Below are 22,852 nucleotides of genomic sequence, written 5' to 3'. Positions count from 1 at the left end.
TGCCTTTTCTACAACAGATACTGGTCACTGGTATTTTGTAACCAGGGTTTTCCATTTCTGTATGCCGTCCTCTTCCCGTCTAATCCTTACCACTCTGTCCGCTGCTGCCCGTAGATACTAGCTTTTGCAATTCCATTATCCGAGAAATCTACTTTGTTTCCTTTATTTGATAGGTCGTTTTTCGCAAAGCCTAGTAGATATAGAATTTCTAAACAGAACATTGGACTTACTGCATAGAGATTAGAAGAGGTACATCTTTAACTTAAAATCAAAAATTTGTGTATATGCAAGGTTCGACAGAAGACTACTCAGATTTTAAAAAGTGCATGAAAAATGTTTCACCCACCTTACAAAGAATGTCAACCGTGTGGGTAAAAATATGAAAGAATGTGAAAATTCAAAAATTTTTGCCCAGAAACCCATGAAACCTATGGTAAATTAAAGGAACCTACGATAGAATATTCAATGAAGCTGTACTGGTGAGGTTTTCCAGCTAGTTTGGAAGGGGAGTGCTTTTGTAAGATTACCTAATTAAGAGAGTAAAGAGAAGAACATGACACCTTTTACTTCATTTTATTGCACATTATCTGGTTTACATCATTGTATCTCTTCTTTCTTTGCTGTTGGATGTAGATACTAGCTTTCGGAATATACTAGCTTTTGGATACTAGCTTTCAGAATAGCTTTTGTTTTTCACAAAGCCTTGTAGATATAAAATTCTACCGTAACATTGGATTAGCGTTTAGAGATTAGAAGAGACTTAAAATCTTAAAATTTAATTTTTTAGTATATGCTAGGTTATGTCAAAAGACGGCCATGCTTTTAGGAAGTTTGCGAGAAAAATGTTGCGCCCCCATTGTAAAGAATGTCAAACTGTGTCAATACGAAGGTGGAAGATTGTGAAATTCTAAAATTTTTGCCTAGAAACTAATAAAACCTAGTCTAAGGTAAAAGAACCTATGAAAGAATACTTAATGATTTATGGTGATTTGCATGGAGTAACAATTTTGAGCTATTGCAGCTCGTGTAACAGAAGAATACGTCTGCAAGACTGCTTAATTAAAAGTAAAGAAAAAATATAACACTTTTTATTTCATTTACTTGTAAATTATCAGGTTTACATCATTGTACCTCTTCTCTCTTTGCTGCTGGACGTCAATACTAGCTTTTCGAATTCCAATATCCGTGAAATCTACTTTAGTCCCTTCACATACTAGTTTGTTTTTCACAAGGCCTTGCAGATATAAGATTCTACCAGAACACTGGAATAGCGTTTAGAGGTTAGAAGAGGTTCATCCTTAACTAAAAGGAAAATTTTACGTATATAATAGGTCTTGGCAGAATAGTATAAAGTTTTTCGAAAGTTTGCACAACGAATGTAGTGCCCACATTGTAAAGAATGTCAGGCCGTGTGGGTAAAAAGATGGAAGAATGTAGAAATTCCAAAATTTTTGTCAACCAATGAAACCTAGAATAAGTTAAAAGAACCTATGAAAAAATATTTAATTAAGCTGAGCTTGAATGAAGTTAGGCTGATTTTTGTGGAGTAATATTTTTCAGCTTTTGCAGCTAGTTTAGAAGGGGAGTGCGCTTGTAAGATTGTCTAAATAAGAAAATAAAGAGAAAAATATGACACCTTTTATTTCATTTTTATAGTAAATTATCAGATTTACATCATTGTATCTTTTCTTTTGATGAGGTAAGCAGCAATCTGAGGCATTTCCTTGATTTTCTTAAACAATGCTTGTTGTTTTGGGTATTTTGAAAATGCATCTTTTCCAAGTAGCCTGATACAAAACTCAGTTGTTGCGAAAAAAAGAAGGTCAACCCAGGAGATCTGAAAAAGAAAATGCAACTGTTAATCTATGAAATGGCTCCATACGAGAAAGACATGTGGTTGTTCTTTTATTGTGTAAAATCAAAGAAGCAAGTCGTGAAGAATAAAATGGTCTATAGCCAGGAAGAAGACGAAGAAATAAAGGAATATTTTGCCTGTGTACATTATGGTGTCCACAGCGTTGAAAAAGGAAAGCATTTAAACCATACTAATTAAAAAAAATGAATCTAAAATCAAAACAATAACGACCCCATGTAAAAACTAAGTAAGTGGAATTTAAAATTCATCGCCAACAACAGTTGCTAACAAGTTGGTTGAAAACAATTTGGTTGTTGCTAACAAGTTGGTTGAAAACAAGCAACGAAACAACTACTGGAAAGGCGAAACAAAGGAGGAGAGAGAGAGGGGGAGAGATAAATAGTGAGAGAGAGAAAAAAAAGTTATCCAAAGTATCCGTCTTTATATTTTTCAAAGTAAGATATAAAAGACTGTGATTGATGAACAGAAAGTAGACTGGAAACCAAATGGAAAGCTGAGAATTCTCGGTTGGGGTAGGAAGAGGTCATAAGAAAGGATGAGAAGTATACCAGTGACTGGTGGACTTTTTTTTAATTCGGTAGAAAATTAGCCAAAATATAGTAATTACTTGGACATTCGGGTCAGTAATATCCTCATTTTTTTTTAAGTGAATGTACTTTTATTTACTGCAATGCTAGTTACGTCTCTTGGTAAAAATCTTTTTATTTTCTGTTCGTCAATATTTTTGGCCGTATCTTGAACATGACACGTAAGTGCTTTAGCCGACAATGGTATTTCTTTGATTCCCTAAACTATTTGTTTTATTTGTGAAGTTATTGAATAAGTGTTAGGAGCAAATTATGAAGGCGTTTTTGGAAAATTTGCCGTCTGTAAATGATTGGTATCACTTCAAAGATCTGCAACAAACACGGCAGATGGAGTGTGATTTTAGCTGTTAACTAAACTCTATAAGAATTTGTTTTTCTTTTCCAAAAATGTAATATATGTTTAGCAGTTTTTTTCTATTCCTATTTTTTCAAAGTCATATCCTATCACAACTTTGTGTCTTCAAGAAAAGTGTCACTTAATATTGTAAGTCCTGGTGATAATTACTTCTGTTCGCAAAGTAAATATGAATTTGTCAACATTTTAGATGTATACTTTTTTGTCCACACATTGCAAAATAACCTCTTTTTTGCTTTTTGTTTATCCATGGCAACATACATTTTTTAAGTAATAATATTTATTTCATTTAGGCAGCTACGTAAAAATTATTTAGCAGGACAACTGCTTGACTATCCTTTTGTTATTGAACATTACCTTTGTTTGAAAGAACAACACGTGTTAAGTCCCTAATAATGGCAAAAGTTAATCAAAGAATTTTAATGTATACCACCTGCTTTTAGTACCCCAACTTTGCAATCAAATAAAAATATTGGTACTTTTTGATTATTCAAAACACACTCAAGAACTTTGATCTGAATGTAAGAGCTGAGAAAACTGGTTGCATAACTACAAAGATAAGTGACGGGTGACAGAATTCATTGAACGTAAATAATTTGGACTACATAATTGCACATTAGGGGGGTGGGGACAAAGTATAGCGGGTCTGCATGCAAAATGTATTAGCTATGATTATTCTGCATATTATGAAGTAAAAACTGTTTTCTAACTTCACGCTGTCCAAATACTTTACCCCTACCCACCCCCTTCCCATCCCCAATGTGCAAATATATAGCCCAAATTATGTATGTCCAATGCATTCTGTCACCCGTCAATTGTCTTTGTGGTTATGAAACCGGTTTTTACAGATCTACAGATCAAAATTCTTGAGTGTGTTCTAAATAATTAACAAGTACCAAACAATTTGTTTTAGTTTCTATTTTCATTTTTTTTAAATACACTTTTCATATTATTATGATATAATTTTGCTTATTTATGGGTCACAATTTTTCTCTGAGCTAAAGTTAGTCACTTTGAATTAGTAAATGGGTCATTCGGTGACCAGCAGGTCTTGGATATCCAATTTCTGGAGCAAGAACTTATTAAGAGGGAGCAAAGAGTGAAGCTCTGAACAGGATGGAGCCGAGGAGCAGCCTGTATGGTTCTGTTTTCCCCACATAGCTTGGTGCTGCAGTGAGTTCTCAATGCTGCTAGTTATAACTAACCAAATTGTGTATTTCTTGTTTTTCAAAAATGGTTTAAGGAGTAATTAAAGATAACATTTAACTAACTTCGAGATGTCATCTGCTATCTGTTGGTGTTTTAAAAATAATTGCAAAAAACATCTGATTGATTTTCAATAAATAGAGCTAATTAATAATTAAATGTTTTTTATTTATTTAATTACTATGATTATTGTCTCTCGCTTTTAATATTATTGCTATTAATTTGTAAATTTAAGGCAGCGGTGCTGTCGAGAATGAACGAGGGAACTTTTTTAGTGGTTAATTTGTTCTGATGAAAGATGTGGTTGTGTTGAAGAGTAAAGCGAAAGCTGTAACGCGCGGCTAAGAGGAATTGTTAAGTTCCATGTGTTTTTTTTTTGCATATAGAAGTGTAATTTACATTTGTTTATTTCAATATATTTTAATGAAACCCGACTGGAATCTAAATCGTTAGTAGAATTTGAAATGGAACGTCAGATCAAACATGAAAGAAAAAAAAATAATAGACAGGTGACTGGTAAAGTTTATTAAAATTAAGAAGGAGGATAAGATTCTCTATTTTAAATAGAGAAATAGGTGTAGAGACCAACACACTTTTGAGTATAATAAAAACTGAAAACCTGAAGGCTGGCACATTAGAGTCAATGTCCGATATTCTCGTATCTGAAGCCTGCCTTCACTAAGTGATACTTTGTGTTAAATAGGCCTTTTACAGATAAAGAGATGGCGCACAGTTTTCCCTTCCCCAGAGGGATTTCCAAACTTTGCATCAAGACAGTTCAGTTCAGATCTCATTTCAGCTCTCATATTATGGCATAAAGCGTATCAAAATAATTAACATTAAAACATCTTCTTACCAAAAACAAAAAAAAAATCGTATTTTGTTATTATGGAGAGGACCGGAAGATTGCTTCATCAATTTTTTTGAAAAGTAAGGTTTTTCAAAATGTAAAGTTTTCGCGTCTATTCATGGTGTTCGAGAAAAAATGAAAAATATTCAGTCATGGTTAATCTTATCTACCTTATCAGGGGTAACGCTGCCTATAGCAAAGGCCATAAAGCTTCAGTGTTTTATTATTGATTTATTATAATTTTTCTCCCCTAGAGGCACTTCATATGGAAGGGGTGGGTGTATGAATTTTGGAGGAGGCTGGTTTCATTGGAAACTGAAAGTTCTAGTTCCCTTCTTAAGAGTCAAAAGTGATTAGAGGGCAACTAGCCTATCCCCTCGCCATGCCTGCTTTTTCCCAAATTCATCGGATTGCAATTTTAAGAAAGTCATTTTGTTGAAAATAGCCCAAAAGAACATATAACAATGCCTCCAGAGTTGATACGACCCCTCAGAGCCTAGGAACAAAGGTGGTAAGTTATGCCCCGGGGGCATATAAGGTTTTTATGAAAGGGATGGTCGTATAAACTTTGGAAGAGGCTTGTTTGCTTCGAAAATGAAAGTTACAGATCCCTTTTCAAGAGTCAAAAGTGACCGGAGGGCAACTAGCCCCCACACCCTCTTTTCCTGAAATACAGCCGATCGGAATTCCGAGATAGCCATTTTGTTCAAAATAGTCCAAAGAACATTTAACAATGCCCCTAGGGTTAACACAACCCCCCAGAATCCAGAGACAAGCATTGTAATCTATTACCCGGGAAAATATAAGGGTTTTATGGAGGATGTGGTTGTATAAGCTTTGGAGGAGGCTCATTTGCTTGGAAATTGAAATTTCTAATTCACTTTTTAAGAGTCTAAAGAGATCGGAGGGTAACGAGTACCCCTCCTAATGCCCTCTTTTCCTCAAGTGCATCTGATAAAATTTTTGAGATAGCTATTTTGTTCAAAATAGTCCAAAAATCATATAACAGCACCTCCAGGGTTGACACAACCCCCCCCCCAAAGCCCGGAGCAAGGATTGGTTGTGTCCCGGGTTGTATTTGGTTTGTATGGAAGAGATGGACGTATACACTTTGGATTATGCTCATTTAATTAAAAATTGTAAATTCTAGCTCCCTTTTTACAGTCAAAAGTGATCAGAGGGTAATCAGCCCTCCCCCTTACATCCTTTTCCCTGAAATGGGTCCTACAAAAATTTTCAGGTAACCATTTTGTTCAAAATGATACTAAGGCAAAATAATAATGCCTCTGTGATTGACTAACCCCCCTCCCTGGCTCTCGGGGCAATAGCTAATAGTTACACTAGTTGCCCACTGTTATTATATGAGGTTTATATGGAAGGTGTGGTTGCATAAACTTTGGAGGAGGCTCATTCAATTCAAAATTTAAAGTTTTAATTCCATTTTTAAGAGACAAAAGTGATTGGAGGGCAGCCAGGCCACTTGCTACCCTTTCCTCCAAAATGGATCCGACCAAAATTTCGAAAAAAGAAATATTGAAAAACTTGAAACTTTGGCAATCAAAAACGAACAGAAATTAATTAGAAAAACTCTCCGAAAGAGAAGTTTTTCAAAGAAAAGGAAAGGCCACATTAAACTTGAGACCAGCAGAAGTAAACTTCTATAATACTTAATACTCAAAACGACCATAGATTACTATTAAAGAATAAATGAAACCCAAAACGATGAACAATCATAGCAAACAAACATGCAACAGGTACTAATATAAAATAATATATAGATAAATAGATAGATTTATTCACACAAAAGCCCTATTGGGCCACGGTGACATAAAATGAAAAACAAGAAAAAAAATACAACAACAAAACGTAAACGGACAAAACACTAAAACTGATTCAAGAAAATCGTCACGAGACCCCATACCTACCCGGACGGACGTTCCAATATTATTTATATCTTAATAACACCTACTTTTCAAAATTTCCAAAATCTAATCTCTCCCTCCGACCTCCCTACCAATAAATAAATTTTAAAACGAGTAAAACTTAAATTAAATTTGCAAATCAAGCTTAAAACGAATAGAAATTCGTTTTGTTCCTCTATCCACTAGAGCAGTGGTTCTTAAACTTATTTAGACACTGAACCCCTTTTTACCCACAAAGAATTTAGGTACCCCTTCTCAGTTACCGGTACTAAGTAAACTATAGCTAAACTATATACTCTAGCTATAAACTATAGCGGCCACGTACCCCCTAAAATTTTTCACGTACCCCCAAGGGGTACTGCGCTAGAGGAATATATATTCCTCTAGATTCACTAGAAAAACATTTTAAAATATTTACAGTTTTTAAATATTTTAAATATTTTAAATATTTAAAAAATTTAAAATATTTTTAAAATATTTTACATTTCTAACTCATTAAAACAGCAGAAGTTAAATTTTCACGATTTTGCTCTGCTTATGGCCTAGTACACGAAATAATTTCTGTTTGTTTAAGTTTTAATGTTGCTCCTTCTTACAGTTAGAAAATTTATTTTTTTAATTTAATATCCGACTGTTCTAAAAATTCTGCCAGGAAATTCCCTCCCACCCCGTGAAAATATTTCCCCTGGGAAATTTTTCTCCCCACGGAAAATTCTCTCCGTGAAAAATTCCCCTCCCCGCAGAAAATCCCCCCCCCCCAAAAAAAAAAATTCTGTATATTCCTCGATTAAAAACGCTATACGTCAACAATGGACAAATTGCACAACTGAGAACCCATTCCCCAGGGATTAAGGGGGGGGGGGGTCGTTTCATCCCCAAATGCTCAGTTATCGGACCTTTCAGTTGGAATGAATTGCCAACTGGTAAATATTTTGAGCACATGTCTTTGAAGAAAAAAGCACAAGGAAGGGGGCTATTTGCTCTCTAATCCGTTTGGTCACCCAAAATAGGCATTAGAACCTTTTTTATTTGGATAGAATGAGCCCTCTCTCAATCTTTTAGGGCCATTTGGTTGAGATGATCGCCCCTGGAAAAAAATACAAAAAACGACAAACAAAAAAAACACATATTAGTGATCTTTCTTCCGGCAAAAAATACAAAAATGCAATTTTTGTATATGGGAATTTGAAACTTCTACAATGAGTTTGATTTTCTTTCATTAAAATGAATTGACTTTTTGGGGCGTTTCCCCCATTTTTTGAAAATCAGGCAAATTTCTTTTAAGGCTCATAGCTTTTGATGAACATCATTAACTTAATGACTTTTACATATTTGGAATCAGCATCAAAAGCCAATTCTCTAGTCTTTTTTTAGAGTTTTGGTTACTATTGGGATGAATTGCTCTTTACTTACAATTGGATACTACGAACTGCCCGATTGCAAATATATAATATTTATCACGTTTAAAATCACCCAATAAAAGTTACTAGCATGAGGAAATTTGCCTTTTATTTTTTTTTTTTTTTAAGGGCGAAGCCCCCTCAGAAGAACAGGAATCTTGATGAAAATTATGGTGCCAAACTCAAATATCCTGGAACCCTAGCACAAATATTTCAAGCCCCTAGGTTCAAAAATGTAAAATTTTGTATTTTCATTTTGAGAAGAATGGTCGAGGACCAGTGTTTTATCTATTTTTTTTCCAGGGCTATCGTATCGAATAGTCCTGGCTTAATTAAACCTTAATTAAGCCAGTTTACAAGAAAGGTGATAAAAGCGAGCGTGGTAATTATCGTGGTATTAGTCTGGTCTCTGTAGGTAGTAAATTACTTAGTAATATGATATTTTTTAGACTGAGGGTTGCCGTAGACAAAGTTTTAAGAGAAGAACAGTGCGGTTTTAGAACAGGTAGAGGATTCGTCGACCAAACTTTCACTCTTAGGGTAATAATTGAGAAGTGCCTGAGTTTTCAAACACCTTTGGCCCTCAGTTTTATAGATTATGAGCAAGCGTTCGATTCTGTTGATAGAGGAGCTTTAGTAAAGGTTTTATCCATGTATAGTATACCAAACAAATACATTAAAGTGACTAGTGCTATGTACGAAAATAACACTTTTGTGGTTAGGGTAGCAAATAAGTTTAGAAGCTCGTTTTATATTAAATCGAAATTTAAGTAGTGTTGTGTTCTACCCTCCTTTACATGGCTTATTTTGAAGGACTTTGTCTTAAGGAGCGCAAGAAAAGCAATGGAAGATCACAAAATGAGATGGGAGAAAAGACTCTCCTGGACTTAGACTATGCTGAAGATTTAAGCATCCTAGATGAAAGTGTGAGCAAAATGAATGAAGTTTAAGAGGTTTTGCGAGTTCAGGGTGCTAGAATAGGTTTGAAAATTAAGGTCAAGAATCCTATGTCACTGAGGCTAAGAATAAGTGAAGATGGAAAGGCGACGTTGGGTAATGAAAAGATTGATCAGGTGGGCAGCTTCACTTACCTTGGTAGTATCATTAGTAAAGACGATGGGAGCAGTGAAGATGTTAAAAGTAGAATAGCCAAGGCTCGATGTGTTTTTTCACAGTTGAAAAATGTTTGGAAGAATAGGAAGATAAGTCTGCGAGCCAAGATTAGAATATTGGAAGCTACAGTGATGACAGTGGTCAAATATGACTCTGAAGCATGGACGCTCCGAAAAGCGGATGGAGATTTGCTAGATGTTTTCCCGGGAAATTGCTTAAGGATTGTTCTTGGTACCCGGCTGACTGACCGTATTTCAAACAATAGGCTATACGAAAAATGTGGTTCAGTACCGCTCTCTAGGGCTATAATGAAAGAAAGGTTGGTTGGCTAGGGCACGTTGTGCGGATGAAGGATGACAGATTGCCGAAGATTGTTCTTTTCGGCCAACCTAACGGAAAGCAGGTCGTCCTCATCTGGGATGGGAGGACGTCATAAAGAAAGATTGAAAGGAAATGGGAACTTCGTGGGCGGGTTTAAAAAGGGAGGCTTTGAATCGATTGGGATGGAGGAGGAGCATGCGTAGCTGTGTTGGCCTCAGGCAGTTTGGTGCTGCGGTGAGTTGTTAGTAGTAGTAATAGTATCGCATCGAAACAGTGATGCTAGGGTATCAGTGAAGGGCTCATTCGAAAGGAACTTCTAGTGCCCTTTTTAAGTAGCAAAAGAGATTGTTCCATAGAAAAGTTGCGTTTTATACCGTTTTGTGGCACAAAAAAAACAATATTGTCCTACTGTGGAAATTCTTTTAATTAAGCCTAAAATATGGGTGCTTCGTAATGAAGGGTTTCATCCTAATATAGAGCTATTTCAGTTGCACCATAAGAGATTGCATTGATATTCTTACATGGAATGAAGGGCAAGGGTGTAAGAGGGATGCCTCATTCAAATTATGTGCTATAAGAACACCCCTTTAAAACTTTAAAAATAATGACACAAAATTTATTTTCCAAAGTCCAGCCCCTCCCCCCTTAGGAACATTATAACGGGTGCAATTTTGCGAGGAAGACTACCGTTTTAAGATGACTAAAGCATTTTTACACAAATTCTAACTCGAACTCTGAAACCGAGCTGTGGCTGAAGGATGGGAAAAGGGTTTCAGCCTCGCTCATATTTAATAGAGATCTTGATCCAACGGTTTTTAGCACCAATTGCTATTAAATTGGAAAAAGGGAATGCCCCCCCCCCACCCAAAATTTTTTTTTAATTTTAATATTTTGTGCCACCAAATCTACAATTTATTTTTATTTTAACTATGGGAAAGTTTTTTTAGTTTAGATTTGCTCACATTAGTATATGTTAGAATGAGGGGTTAAAAACTCGGCAAAATCGGTACGATCTTAATGAAATTCTACAATGAAATTCAAAATCTACGAGAGCCCTTAGGCTACTACCCACAAAAATGAGGAACACGGCAATTTTGGCCTGCACGGGGCAAAAATTTTCCACAATAGGGTCAAATCAAGAATACAAGGAATGCTTTCTATTTTCCAGAGAGCTACCGTAATTTTAAATGATGCAATTTTGCTTTTATTTATCTTTAATTTTCTTTCGAATATAGGATGAAGGAGGACAGATTGTCTATCCCTTTGGGGGGCTATGATAAGACATAGGAAATCCTGTTCTGGATATTTTTTCTTTTTTTACCTTATTGCCAACCAGCCATCCATGAGAATTAGCCGATAGCCGAGCTTCTACTTTGTCTAACAGGGGCGCTAAGGAAGCCAAAACTTCAGGAATTGCAGACTGCCTCTTTGCATCATCTCTTACAAGTACTACATTAGCCGGTTTTGTCACTAAAAAAATAGTTGATTATAAATTAATAATTTAACGTTCTATTAAAAAATGAAAAAAAATCCAGAAATCTATTTACAGATAAATAAGCCTTGCCTGGTTAAATAAGCTGAATGATGGACCTGAGATGTAAAAAATTCTGCTTTTGGATAAAGACAATCATAACCACCACTGCAAAAGCACTTTGTATATCTTTTATAATATGATGGTGCATTATAATATATACGACTTTAAAAAAAAGAACATTTCTGGATATATTCTTGTAATGTTGTTGTTTCTTCCTTAAAATTTTACAATACGTACCCTGTAATAGTAACCTAATAATTTGTTTATCAGCTTCTTGACATACAAATTAAGAAGATTTAAAATCGGGTTTTTTTTCCACAAATAATAAATATATCTACTCTGTTTAAGCGAGCAATAATTGTCTATTTACTCCATTGTCTATTGGCTCCATTTTTTTTTTTTTTTGCACAATGATATTTTCTGGCCAACTAGACAGGTAACGAGTTTGGGAAAATTAATTTAGAGCTTTAATTTTGGAAAAAAAAACTTTTTTTATGAATGGTGTTACATTCACATGCATTTGCAGCTTACAACATTTATTTTATAGGGGGTAGTCGTATCATTTTTGGTATCTATGACGTATTCGAAATTATATAAAATGACGAATGACTCTGAACAGCTAAACTAAAAACCATGGAAAAAGCAACAGACTGAATCACATTGAATCCCAAATGAAAATTTTGCATAACAAAATCTGGGGTTAGAAGGCACATCAAAATTACAATGGAATGGAGGAACTTGTTATTTTCGTGCTTCTCAGAAAAGAAGTAAGCAAAACTATGGTTAGAAGGCATGTGACAACAAGCATCACAATGAATCACAAATGAAAATAATGGAGAATGAAATCTGTGTTTAGAAGTCAAGCGACAGCGAGGATTACATCGATTCGTAAAAAAATGATGCCTAAGAAAATCCTGTGAGTAGAAGAGAAGCAACAGCGAGAATAACTACGAATTCTGGGAGAATAAAAAACTCTGTAAAACGTATGATTATGTGAAAGATAAACAGGAAGAACTGAATTCACGCAAGACTTACGTTGCTGATTTGCCACCTTATGTCTAAAAATAAAGAATAACACTCTAATTATGCCAATGCATAATTCGAGGATTACATAGATACAAGTCTGCCATGTGCCAAGTCCTAGGGATTTGCTCGATCTCCTGGTATTATATATAATATCTTTAAGCGAGCCATAGTTGTGTATTTTTGTATTTGTTTTATCTCGAAAACACCTCTAATGTTTTTGAAAATTTGCATACTGAGATTTTCTAGCGTGAAAAAAAAAAAATCTAGATTGGTCACGAGTTTGTGAAAATTCGTTTAGAGCCTTACTTAAGGGAAAAAGTTTTTCATGTGACTGCGGCACTAATAGCATGGTTTGTTTTATGATCATGTGTTACAATATCCTTTTTATTATGTATTATGTTTTGTGTTGCACTTTCTATTTTTTTTTTTTTGCATTGCTTTAGAGATTCTTTTTTATTCTTATCTTGGGTATTTTCGGTCTCTTATTCTTGTTTTCATAAAGAAATGACCAAAGGAGCTTGCAAAACCAAAGCTTTTTTGCGTTATTAAACCCACGAAATATTCCCTGATCAAAAACTATTAACTAGGACCTAACTAAAAAGAATCATGCAAGTTTTTTTCGTTTTCTTGTGGAATTTATAAATTAATTGTATTACTGAAGTAAAAACACGGAGAACCTTATATGGAAAGATATTATTTTTAAGGTCGGCCGATTAACCAGCTTAAGCTTGTTTTTCGATGACCCATCAAAAATTGATAAAAACAATCTATAAAAAAATAACGCTTTGAATAATGGAAGCAGGCATTTGGTGACACTTGTATTAAATAAAAAAAACAAGTTTTTTTTTAATTGAAAGTAAGGAACGACGTTAAAACTTATAACGAACAGAAATTATTCCGTATATGAAAGGGGCTGTCCCCTCCTCAACGCCTCGCTCTTTACGCTAAAGTTTTTTATTGATTAAAAAAAATAAGAGTTGTGAGAAAGTCAAACTTCAGCGTAAAGAGCGAGGCGTTGAGGAGGGAACAGCCCCTTTCATATACGGAATAATTTCTGTTCGTTTCAAGTTTTAACGTAGTTTCTTGATTTCAGTTAAAAAAAATTGTTTTTTATTTAATTTTTGAACGTTTTTGAATTAATGCAGGTTTTTATTTTGGCTCACCGTACATGAATAATAAAAAAAAAATTACATATTAATTTTACTTTTATTTGGGTAAATGGCTTTCTCGAAACTTGTTTAATTTTATTTACGAACGTTTTTATTAGTAATAAGTATACGTAACTTACGAATTAACTTACGTAACGATCTTCTATGTTCATATATTTTTAATACGTATACTAGGGAGCTCGCCCCCTAGTCAATACCTCGCTTTTTAAGCTAAAGTTTGAATCTCGTTCCAATTCTTTAAAAATGACCCCTTAATCACAAAGGCCGTTATTTAGAATAAATAGGTCTTATGAAAGTACTAAAAAATCTTTCGGTTAAAGAGCGAGGTATTGACTAGAGCGTGAACCCAATCATCCACGTAATATTTTCTGTTCGTTGTAAGTTTTGATGTTACTCCTTATTTTCAGTTGGAAAACTTGTTTTTTATATATTTAATTTCTGATCTTTTTTTAAAATAATGCTGGGAAATCTGGCACGCCCCTCATAGAATTGCCCCTTCCCCCATGAAAACTTTCTTCATGGAAAGATCTTCCCAAATACCCCCCGACCCACCCAAACCCCCTACACCCAGAAAAAATCCCCCCTGAAAACGTCTGTATACTTCCTAATAACCAAACTATATGTTAACATTGGGTAAAGTTCATAACTTTAAGCCCTCCCCCCGGGGACTTCGGGGGATTAAGTCATCCTAAAGGACATACTAATCATTTTTTCAACCATGCTGAACAAAATGGCTATCTCAAAATTTTATCAGATGACTTTGGAAAAACAATGAGCGTGGAAGGGGGCCGAGTTGACCTCCATTATTTTTGGTAACTTAAAAAGAGCGCTAGAGCTTTTAATTTTCAATCCAGTGAGTCCTACCACAATATTCTAGGACCATTGAGTGGACACAACCTCCTCTGGAAAAAAAAAAAAAAACAAAAAAAACAAACAAAAAAAAAAAAAACACCCATCCGTGATATTTATTCTGGGAAAAAATGCAAAAATCCACATTTTTTTAGATAGGAGCTTGAAACCTCTACAGTAGGGTACTCTGATACTCTGAATATGATGGTGTGATTTTCATTAAGATTCTATAACTTTTAAGGGGTCTTTCCCCCTTTTTCCGAAAATCAGCCAAATTTTCTCAGGCGTTTAACTTTTGACAGATAAGACTAAACTTGATGAAAATTATATATTTGAATTCAGCATTGAAATCTGATTCTTTTGATGTATCTATTGGTATCAAAAACTCGTTTTCTAGAGTTTCGGTTACCATTTAGCTGGGTCGCTCCTTACTTACAGTTCGTTACCACGAACTGTTTGAAAGGTATTTACGATGTCAATCAATTCGTCAAATTGAGATTGTTCAAAAAACTTGTTGTTGTTGATTGATAAAAAATTCATAAAAAAAACATCAAGAATTAACCTTTTGAACTGCGGAAGCAAAAACTTTGAGAAGCTTAGTTGCAAAGACATCATTTGAAAGGTCAGGCAATTCATCAGCTTGAGCATAATAAATTTTTTTGCTGATTGATAAAAAATTGACAAGAAGAATCATCGAAAATAACTTGTTGGATTACAAAAACAAAGGCTTAGTGAAGTTCATTTGCAAGGATACTATTTTTAAGGTCAGCCAATTCACCAGCACGACTTTGTTCAAATTCTTCTTTTTTTGCTGATTAATCAAAAATTCATAAGAATATCGTCAAAAATTATCCTTTGGAATTACAAAAGCAAAAAGGCGGAAAAGCTTACTTGTAAAGATATCATTTGCAAGGTCAGCCAATTCATCAGCTTGAGCTTGTTCCCAATCTGTTGTGGGCATCAAATTGCACTGTTTTGCCAAAAACCTGGCTATGGCGTTGGATTGTGCCAATGGTTTTCCATCTACTTCAAGAACTGGTAACTGGCCAAAGGGCGTTTCTGAAATTGATATGCATTAGCTAAAATATCTGAAATCCAAAATATCATATAAAAACTTCAAACTGACCTCAGCAGCAGGTCCGGTGAAGCGGGGGGTTAAAAAATAAAACTTATGAGGTTTGAGTTTCCCAGGGACCTGGTACTCAGTCAGGACAATTTCTTGTATATTTTTAGGAGATTCCTTCAAAACTCAACTCGCACACAATTAAATATTAAAAATTCAACCGGCAGGGTTCAACCCATATTAAACTAAAATCCCGTTAAATTCAATCCAACAAAACACAATTCACACAAAACTCATACCAACTTGAAAGCTGACTCTACAAAACTCAACCCAGCAAACCAAAACCCACAAAAAATTCAATTAACCTGAAACTAAACCCAGAAAATAATTGACCTTTAAAAAAAGGTGAGCCTATCAAAGATTAAAAAAAAAAAAATGAAACTAGCTAACCTAAATCTACACCAAATTTAACCACGCAAAAAAACTCAGTCCAGAATGATTTGACACTTGACAAATGATAATCACTCAAAACTCAATCCAGAAATCAATATCCAGAAATCAATATCCAGAAACTCAAATGATTCAAAACCTGCAACTTCACATATGACTGTCTTATTTTGAATTTTACCATCACATAGGTGGAAATATGGGACGTATCTCCTCAACCTAAAGAATTATGAACCAAATTTCCAGCAAGTATAGTTTTCTTTTTCAGGAAAGAGGGATTAGGCCACCAGTTGATCAGAAAGTTAATATCACTACTATCATTGCCACGCTTCCATCATAATTATCATCGTTATTAAAATCATTAGCGGCGTTGGTAGTTCATCAGCATCGTCACAGTTTAGGTACCCAGCTTCATCACCACTAACATCAACAATATAGTCATCACTCAGATCATTATCTTTATTGTTAACCTTAATAGCAATCATCTTTTTTTTTCTAAAAATTCTTATTGTCTTAAAATCGTTTACGTCGTTATTAGTATCATTGTGCTTACCATCATCCTTTAATCCAGTCCAAATGCCCATTCAAAGCTTTAATCCCTCCAGTTCCTTCCCCCTGGGCATTTAATTCACATGCTATAGCAAGTATCTCAAGGAAACCTAGTCCTTATTAAATAAAAAAAAACAAGTTTTTAAACTGAAAGTAAGGAGCGACATTAAAACTTAAAATGAACAGAAATTATTCCGTATATGAAAGGAGATGTCCCCTCCTCAACGCCTCTCTCTTTACGCTAAAGTTCTTTATTGTTTTAAAAAATAAAGTTGTGGGAAAGTCAAACTTTAGCGTAAAGAGCGAGGCGTAGAGGAGGGGACATCCCCTTTCATATACGGAATAATTTCTGTTCGTTTTAAGTTTTAATGTCGCTCCTTACTTTCAGTTTAAAAAACTTGTTTTTTTTTTAATTTCTGATTGTTTTTTAGTTAATGCAGCTTTTATTTTGGTTCACCGTCATTGAATAAGTAAACAAAATTTTGTTCCAATTTTAAAAATGACCCCTTAATCACAAAGGCCGTTAATTAGAATAAATAGCTCTTATGAAAGTACTAAAAAATCTTTGGCTTAAAGAGCGAGGCATTGACTAGAAGGTAAGCCCAATCATATAGCTAATACTTTTTGTTCGCTTTAAGTTTTGATGTTGCTCCTTACTTTCAGTTGAAAAACTTGTTTTTTTTTATATTTAATTTCTGATTTTTTTGAAATAATGATGGGAAATCCGGCGCCCCCTTCATAGCAATGTCCCTTCCCCCATGAAAACTTCCTTCATGAAAAGATCCTCCCATATAACCCCCGACCCACCCCCACTACCAGAAAAAATTCCCCCTGAAAACGGCTGTATGCTTCCCAATAACCATTACTATATGTTAACATTGGGTGAAGTTCATAATTTTCAGCCCTTCCCCTGGGGGCTTCGAGGGATTAAGTCATCCTAAAAGACATATTTTTAATATTTTCGACCATGTTGAACAAAATGGCTATCTCAAAATTTTGATTGGATGACTTTGGGAAAAAAATGAGCGTGGGAGGGGGCCTAGTTGCCCTCAATTTTTTGTGTCACTTAAAAAGGGCACTAGAACTTTTAATTTCCGTTCCAATGAGCCATCCCACGATATTCTAGGACCACTGGGTCAATACGATCACCCCTGGGAAAAAGAAAAATAAATAAATAAATAAACACGCATCCGTGATCTTTCTTGTGGCAAAAAATGCAAAATTCCACATTTTTGTAGATAAGTGCCTGAAACCTCTACAGTAGGGTTCTCTGATACGCTGAATAAGATGGTGTGATTTTCATTAAGGTTATATAAGTTTTAGGGGGTCTTTCTCCCTTTTTTTCGAAAATCAGCTAAATATTCTCAGGCGCGTAACTTTTGATGAGTAGGACTAAACATGATATAACTTATATATGTGAAATCAGCATAAAAATCTAATTCTTTTTATGTATCTATTTGTATCAAAATACCGTTTTCTAGAGTTTCGGTTACCATTGAGCCGGGTCGCTCCTTACTTACAGTTCGTTACCACGAACTGTTTGATAACCAGGACCATAAAAGGCTAAGACTGCAATCCATGGATAAACTTATTCTAGCGAATTAATTGGAGATACATATTTAAGATTTTTTTCCAAACACAATAAACTTATTCCCAGTCCTATTATTAACTTCTATTTATGACAAAGAAAAACAAAGTACTATTTAAACGATTTCTTTTTCTTACTGAAAGAAATAGGTCGAAACTACAGCTTTTAGTATGTCTTAGATGTCACAGAAAATTTATGTTTCACAATCGCAAACCACTGCTTTTTCATGACAAGAAAAGAAAAATTCTAAATGTATCTTTCAGTTCTTCCACACTCCTGTAATACTTCCGAAGTTCAATATATTGGTTTTTGAACCACCTCAACCTTAGGGGGTAAACTTTGTTAAAGATTTCTTTCTTCTTAATAGAATTCTATTCAATTTAATTTCATAGTCTTGTCGCTCTTGGTCCTACTGACTTGTTCGTTATGGTTTTCTTTTATGTTCTCTAATCTACTATCTGGTGCTTCATATCCTTTTATTCGTTCTTTTCTTCTTCTAGTTTGGGTTTTCTCCCCATTCCTTTCGGCTTTACTTTCTGCTGTGAAAATAATTATTTGTCTCTGTACTTACATCATGTGTCTATTTTTTTTCTGTCATTGTATCAGTGGTGGTTTTGGCCTATTTTGTTCGCGGGCCGCAATCCTGATTAGCGTCCCCCCCCTCGACTGACTCCCATAAAATTTGCAGGCTAAATTTTAACAAAATCTTAATTTATTAACAAAATTATTTGCAATTCATTAATTAATTAATAATTTATTTTTATTTATTTTTTAATTTATTATTTAAATTCTTTGGTTATTATTAATTATTTTGAGTTAATTATTAGGCCTGTTATTTGATTTTTTTAATTTATTAATTAATCGGTAATTCCTAAATTATTTTCAATTATTGACTGCATTCTCTTCTTTATTAATAACCATTAAAATATTTCTTTGAAATTTTTCGTCCCTAAAATTTATGAACCCCGGGCATGTGCCTTCTTTTTTCCTCCCCTGAAACTACCTCTACATTGTATTTACTAGATTATATTCTAATAAATAAGTTTAACTTACTTGGTTTTAAAGCAGGCCAATCTGGGAATTCTATCCTGTTATCCTCATATGGAATGTTTCCGTATGCTAAGATTAAGCGAATAGGCTCTCCTTTGGCCCTTAGATTAAAATATGTCAATTTATAGGCTTTTGGCATTTTATATCGGGGAATTCTAGTTTGGGACTAGTTCTTTAGAATACGAAAGGCTATTCAGTCATTTTGATTTTCTTATCTTCAAAATGTGAGCAGTTGAGTCGTGATGATTAGGCACTTTTAGTTCTTGTATGCATAGTCCTATTTTTCAAGAAAGATTTTTATCACGTAATCATACTGAAGAAACGGGAGCTATTTTAAAGATATCTTTTAGGTAAATATAAAAAATGTCAAGGAAAATAAATTAAGTACTGACTGTGGTTAAAAAAAAAAAGTGAAGATAGGGAAGCATCACGAGTGCGGTCAGCGAATCTCTAAGGAGGGAGGAGGCAAGTGTTACCAATAATTTTGATTTTATCGATGTTTAAATGGAAATTTGGTTTTTGTGTTTATTTCTTATATATTCAAATGTTAATGGTAACGAACTGTGAGTAATGAATAAGCAAATTTATTAAATTCATGAAGTTTATAGTTACTGGAAAAAAATTGAGAGCCTGTAAAAATTTGCGCTATTTTCAGAAAAGAGAAAAAACCCAAAAAGGCAAGTGACTTTGATGAAAATTACATCATCAAGTTTAGCCTATTAGTGAACTACACCGTAGAAATTCAAGCCCCTATAAAAATACTAAATTTTGGATTTTTCCCAAAAAATGATTGTGGATGTGTGTTTGTTCTTTTGTTCTTCTCTTTTTCCCTTTTGCAGAAGGATCTACCTTGGTAGTGTCAAGGAACACATTTCTTCCATCCCGACGACCCGACCGCTAACTTCAGACCAACTTGGACAGGCATACTCCTATCTCAAAAGAGAGGGGCCATCACTCGCCAGTCATCAGCGGCGAGTGGTATTTGATCATCAGAACTGGCACTAGCAAAAGCTTTTCTAATCTTCCACCTGGGGTTGCTCCTGGAGGGATGTTTTCTCTCACACCAGTCGGTGCTTCGTATGTCCAGCAGGGATTGATCCCCCTGGATGATTTAGCAGTGATTACTGGATATAATCCATTAAGAATATCATTACATCACTTATGTTTCACGAGTTTCACTTATTTATTGATAGTGATTTGTGGTAGTTTTACTCTTAAAGGGTTACTTGACTTTATTTCTGCTCATTTTTGGCTTAATGGAACTATTTACTTTTCCTTGAAAAACTTGTTTTGTGGAAAAAAAATAATTAGATTATTAGATTATTAATAATTAAATAATTAAAATAATTAGGTTATTGGAAAATAAATTAATTAGATAAAAAAAGTTTTTTCTACCGAAAGTATGGACCAACATAAAAACTTAAAACGAACAGAAATTAATCTGTATACAAAGGGGGCTGCTTTGCTCTTCATCCCAATTTTTTTTAGTACTTTTAGAAAAACCTTCGGATTCTAATCAAATGGCCCTTGTGTTTCATGAATCGTTCTTAAAGAATTGGTACAAAAGGTCAAACTTTAGCTTAAAGAGCTGGGTATAGAGGAGGAAGCAGTTCCTCTCATATGCAGAGTAATTTCTGATCGTTTTAAGTTTTAAAGTTGCTCCTTACTGTTAGTAGAAAAAACTAGTTTAAAAAAAATTTAACTTCTGATCGTTTTTCAAATATTCCCAGGAAATCTATCTCCCCTCGATGGAAATTCCCTCCCTGCCAAAGATTCCTTTACAGAAAGTTCCTCCCACTTAAAATCCTTTCCCCCGGGAAATTACCCCAGGACAATTCCATTCTCTCACCGAATTCCCTCTAGAAAATTCCCTGCGGGTGATTTCGCCTGAAAAATACTCCCTAGCATACTTTTATTTGAAAAAAAAAGACTTGTTTTTCATTTAATATCCGGTCGTTTTCCAGGTCATGGTGGAATCCTACCCCGCATAGAAAAATTTCCCCGGGAATCCCCCCCAAATGGAAAATTTTCTCCCGTGGAAATTTCCCCATGGAGAATGTCTCCTGGCGATAAAAGCCCCATGGAGAATTTTTCCCTAGGACAATCTTCCCCCCACGTAAAAATATCCCACTGGATTCGAACTCCGCTGAAAATTCCCACGGACAAAACCCCAGAGCATCTCCACGTGCAAAATAGGGTCGCCAAGGAGACATTGAGACAAATAAAACAAATTTCATATGTCAATTCTGGCAAATTCCCACAGTGTAAAATTTCCCATGGAAAGTTCACCCCCAAAAACTTCCATCCCAATGGGGAATTCTTCCCATAGAAAATCCGCACAAAGAAATTTTTTCCCCCTGAAAAATGTTTGTATACTTTCTAATAACTAATACTATAAGTAAACTATGTTGAAATTTTGTAGCTTGCGGCTCTTCCTCCGGGGGCTATGAGGGGTCATTTCATCCCCAATAACATATTTATTGAATCTTTCAACTATATTCAACAATGCAACATATGCCTGGGGTGGGATAGTTACCCTCCAATTATTTTGGTTTCTTAAAAAGGTCACTAAAACCATTAATTTCCGTTCAATGGAGCCTCCAATCCTGTAGAAACATGGTTTGATAGGATCACCTCTGGGCAGAAAAAACAACAACATATGTATCCGCGATATTTTCTCCTGGCAAAAGCGCAAAATTCCATATTTTTAAAAAAGGGAGCTTGAAACCTCTACAGTAGGGTTCTCTGATACTCTGAATCTGAAGGGGGAATTTTCAACAAGATTTTTTGACTTTTTGGCCGATTCGCTCCTTACTTACAGTTCGTTATCACGAACTGCTGTATTCTGGGACCACCAAGGGGAAGTCCATCCTCCATCGCCCAGTTTACTTATTGAAACGCCACTTCTTCTAGTATGCACGGTACACTTCTACGATGTTACAGCTGTTCACCCTACGTAGAGCCCTCTTCTTGCTGCAGATGGCTCACTTCTTCGTCGCGTGATGTGGACCACCTGGTATTTGATGTGAACCACTTTTGAAAGTGGGCAATCCCATGGGAATTAAATCAATCTGTAACCTTTGACCAGAAAAAACCATGAAAAGATTTGTTAGCAAAAGTGAAAACTAGTGTTCGATCACAGCTTTACTTTCTCAGCATGAGAGATTTGACGAAAGTTTTAGAGGTAATCCTCCCACAAAGATGTCAAAGGTTAAAAGGTTATTTTTTGGGTTTGATATAAATGATTAGGTGAATAATAACACGGTGATTACGATTGTACTTTTTTATGCCTACAAGTTGAATGATTAATGAATTCAAATATCAAAAATAGTTTCCTTAATGATAGTTTTCATTACCTTTGAATGTCAAAATATATATATTTAATTCTGTTCCATACGATGATGAATTGCAAAATAAATTAAAGTAAGGGATATTCCTTACTCACAATCATAAAAAGTATATCACAAGGTGTAGCCGTTAGAATATATAATTAAAGAACCATTTAACTTGTTAGTTCCTATGTGGGTCCCTAGTGGGTAAAATTATTAGTCCCTATTGAACTGTAATTTGTATTTTAACTCTGTTATTTGTACTTTAAAGCTTTTACAAAATAAAGATATGTATACAAAAAAAAAAAAAGAATTTAGACATCCCCTCTCCCCAGATGATTGGTAAACAACATTTTTAACTATTAATCATAACTGTATCTGGAAAATTTTCGGGGGGAAGGGGTTTACAAAAGGGATTTTTTCTGAGGGGTGGGGGTACAAAAAACTTTAACAAATGCATCAAAATCTGTTTATATTCATTTTTGTTACGTTTTTATGATTTCGACAAACATTTCTCTTTTTTTTGGGGGGGGGGAGGGGGGCTAAACCACCTACAACCATCCCACCCACCCCCTGCGTTTTTTTTGTTTGTTTGTTTTTTCAAAAATGTATCTACAC

General features: G+C 34.7%; 1 protein-coding gene across 1 annotated transcript; it reads right to left on the bottom strand.

The window, feature by feature from the left end:
- Nucleotides 1-1,633: 1,633 nt before the first annotated feature.
- On the bottom strand, nt 1,634-19,071 carry LOC148953575 (glutathione S-transferase-like). Its single transcript, XM_089088600.1, has 4 exons — nt 18,909-19,071; nt 15,100-15,267; nt 10,952-11,100; nt 1,634-1,837 (listed from the first exon to the last, which is right to left on the bottom strand). Exons 1-4 carry the CDS (start codon nt 19,042-19,044, stop codon nt 1,670-1,672), a joined length of 621 nt encoding a protein of 206 aa, XP_088944726.1. The 5' UTR covers nt 19,045-19,071; the 3' UTR covers nt 1,634-1,669.
- Between the last annotated feature and the right edge of the window lie 3,781 nt (nt 19,072-22,852).

The sequence above is a fragment of the Artemia sp. Qi Xiang Cuo genome, chromosome 4, assembly GCF_049724085.1.
Source record: "Artemia sp. Qi Xiang Cuo chromosome 4, ASM4972408v1, whole genome shotgun sequence".
Taxonomy (NCBI): domain Eukaryota; kingdom Metazoa; phylum Arthropoda; class Branchiopoda; order Anostraca; family Artemiidae; genus Artemia; species Artemia sp. Qi Xiang Cuo.
This window is presented reverse-complemented; position numbering and strand designations above follow the sequence as displayed.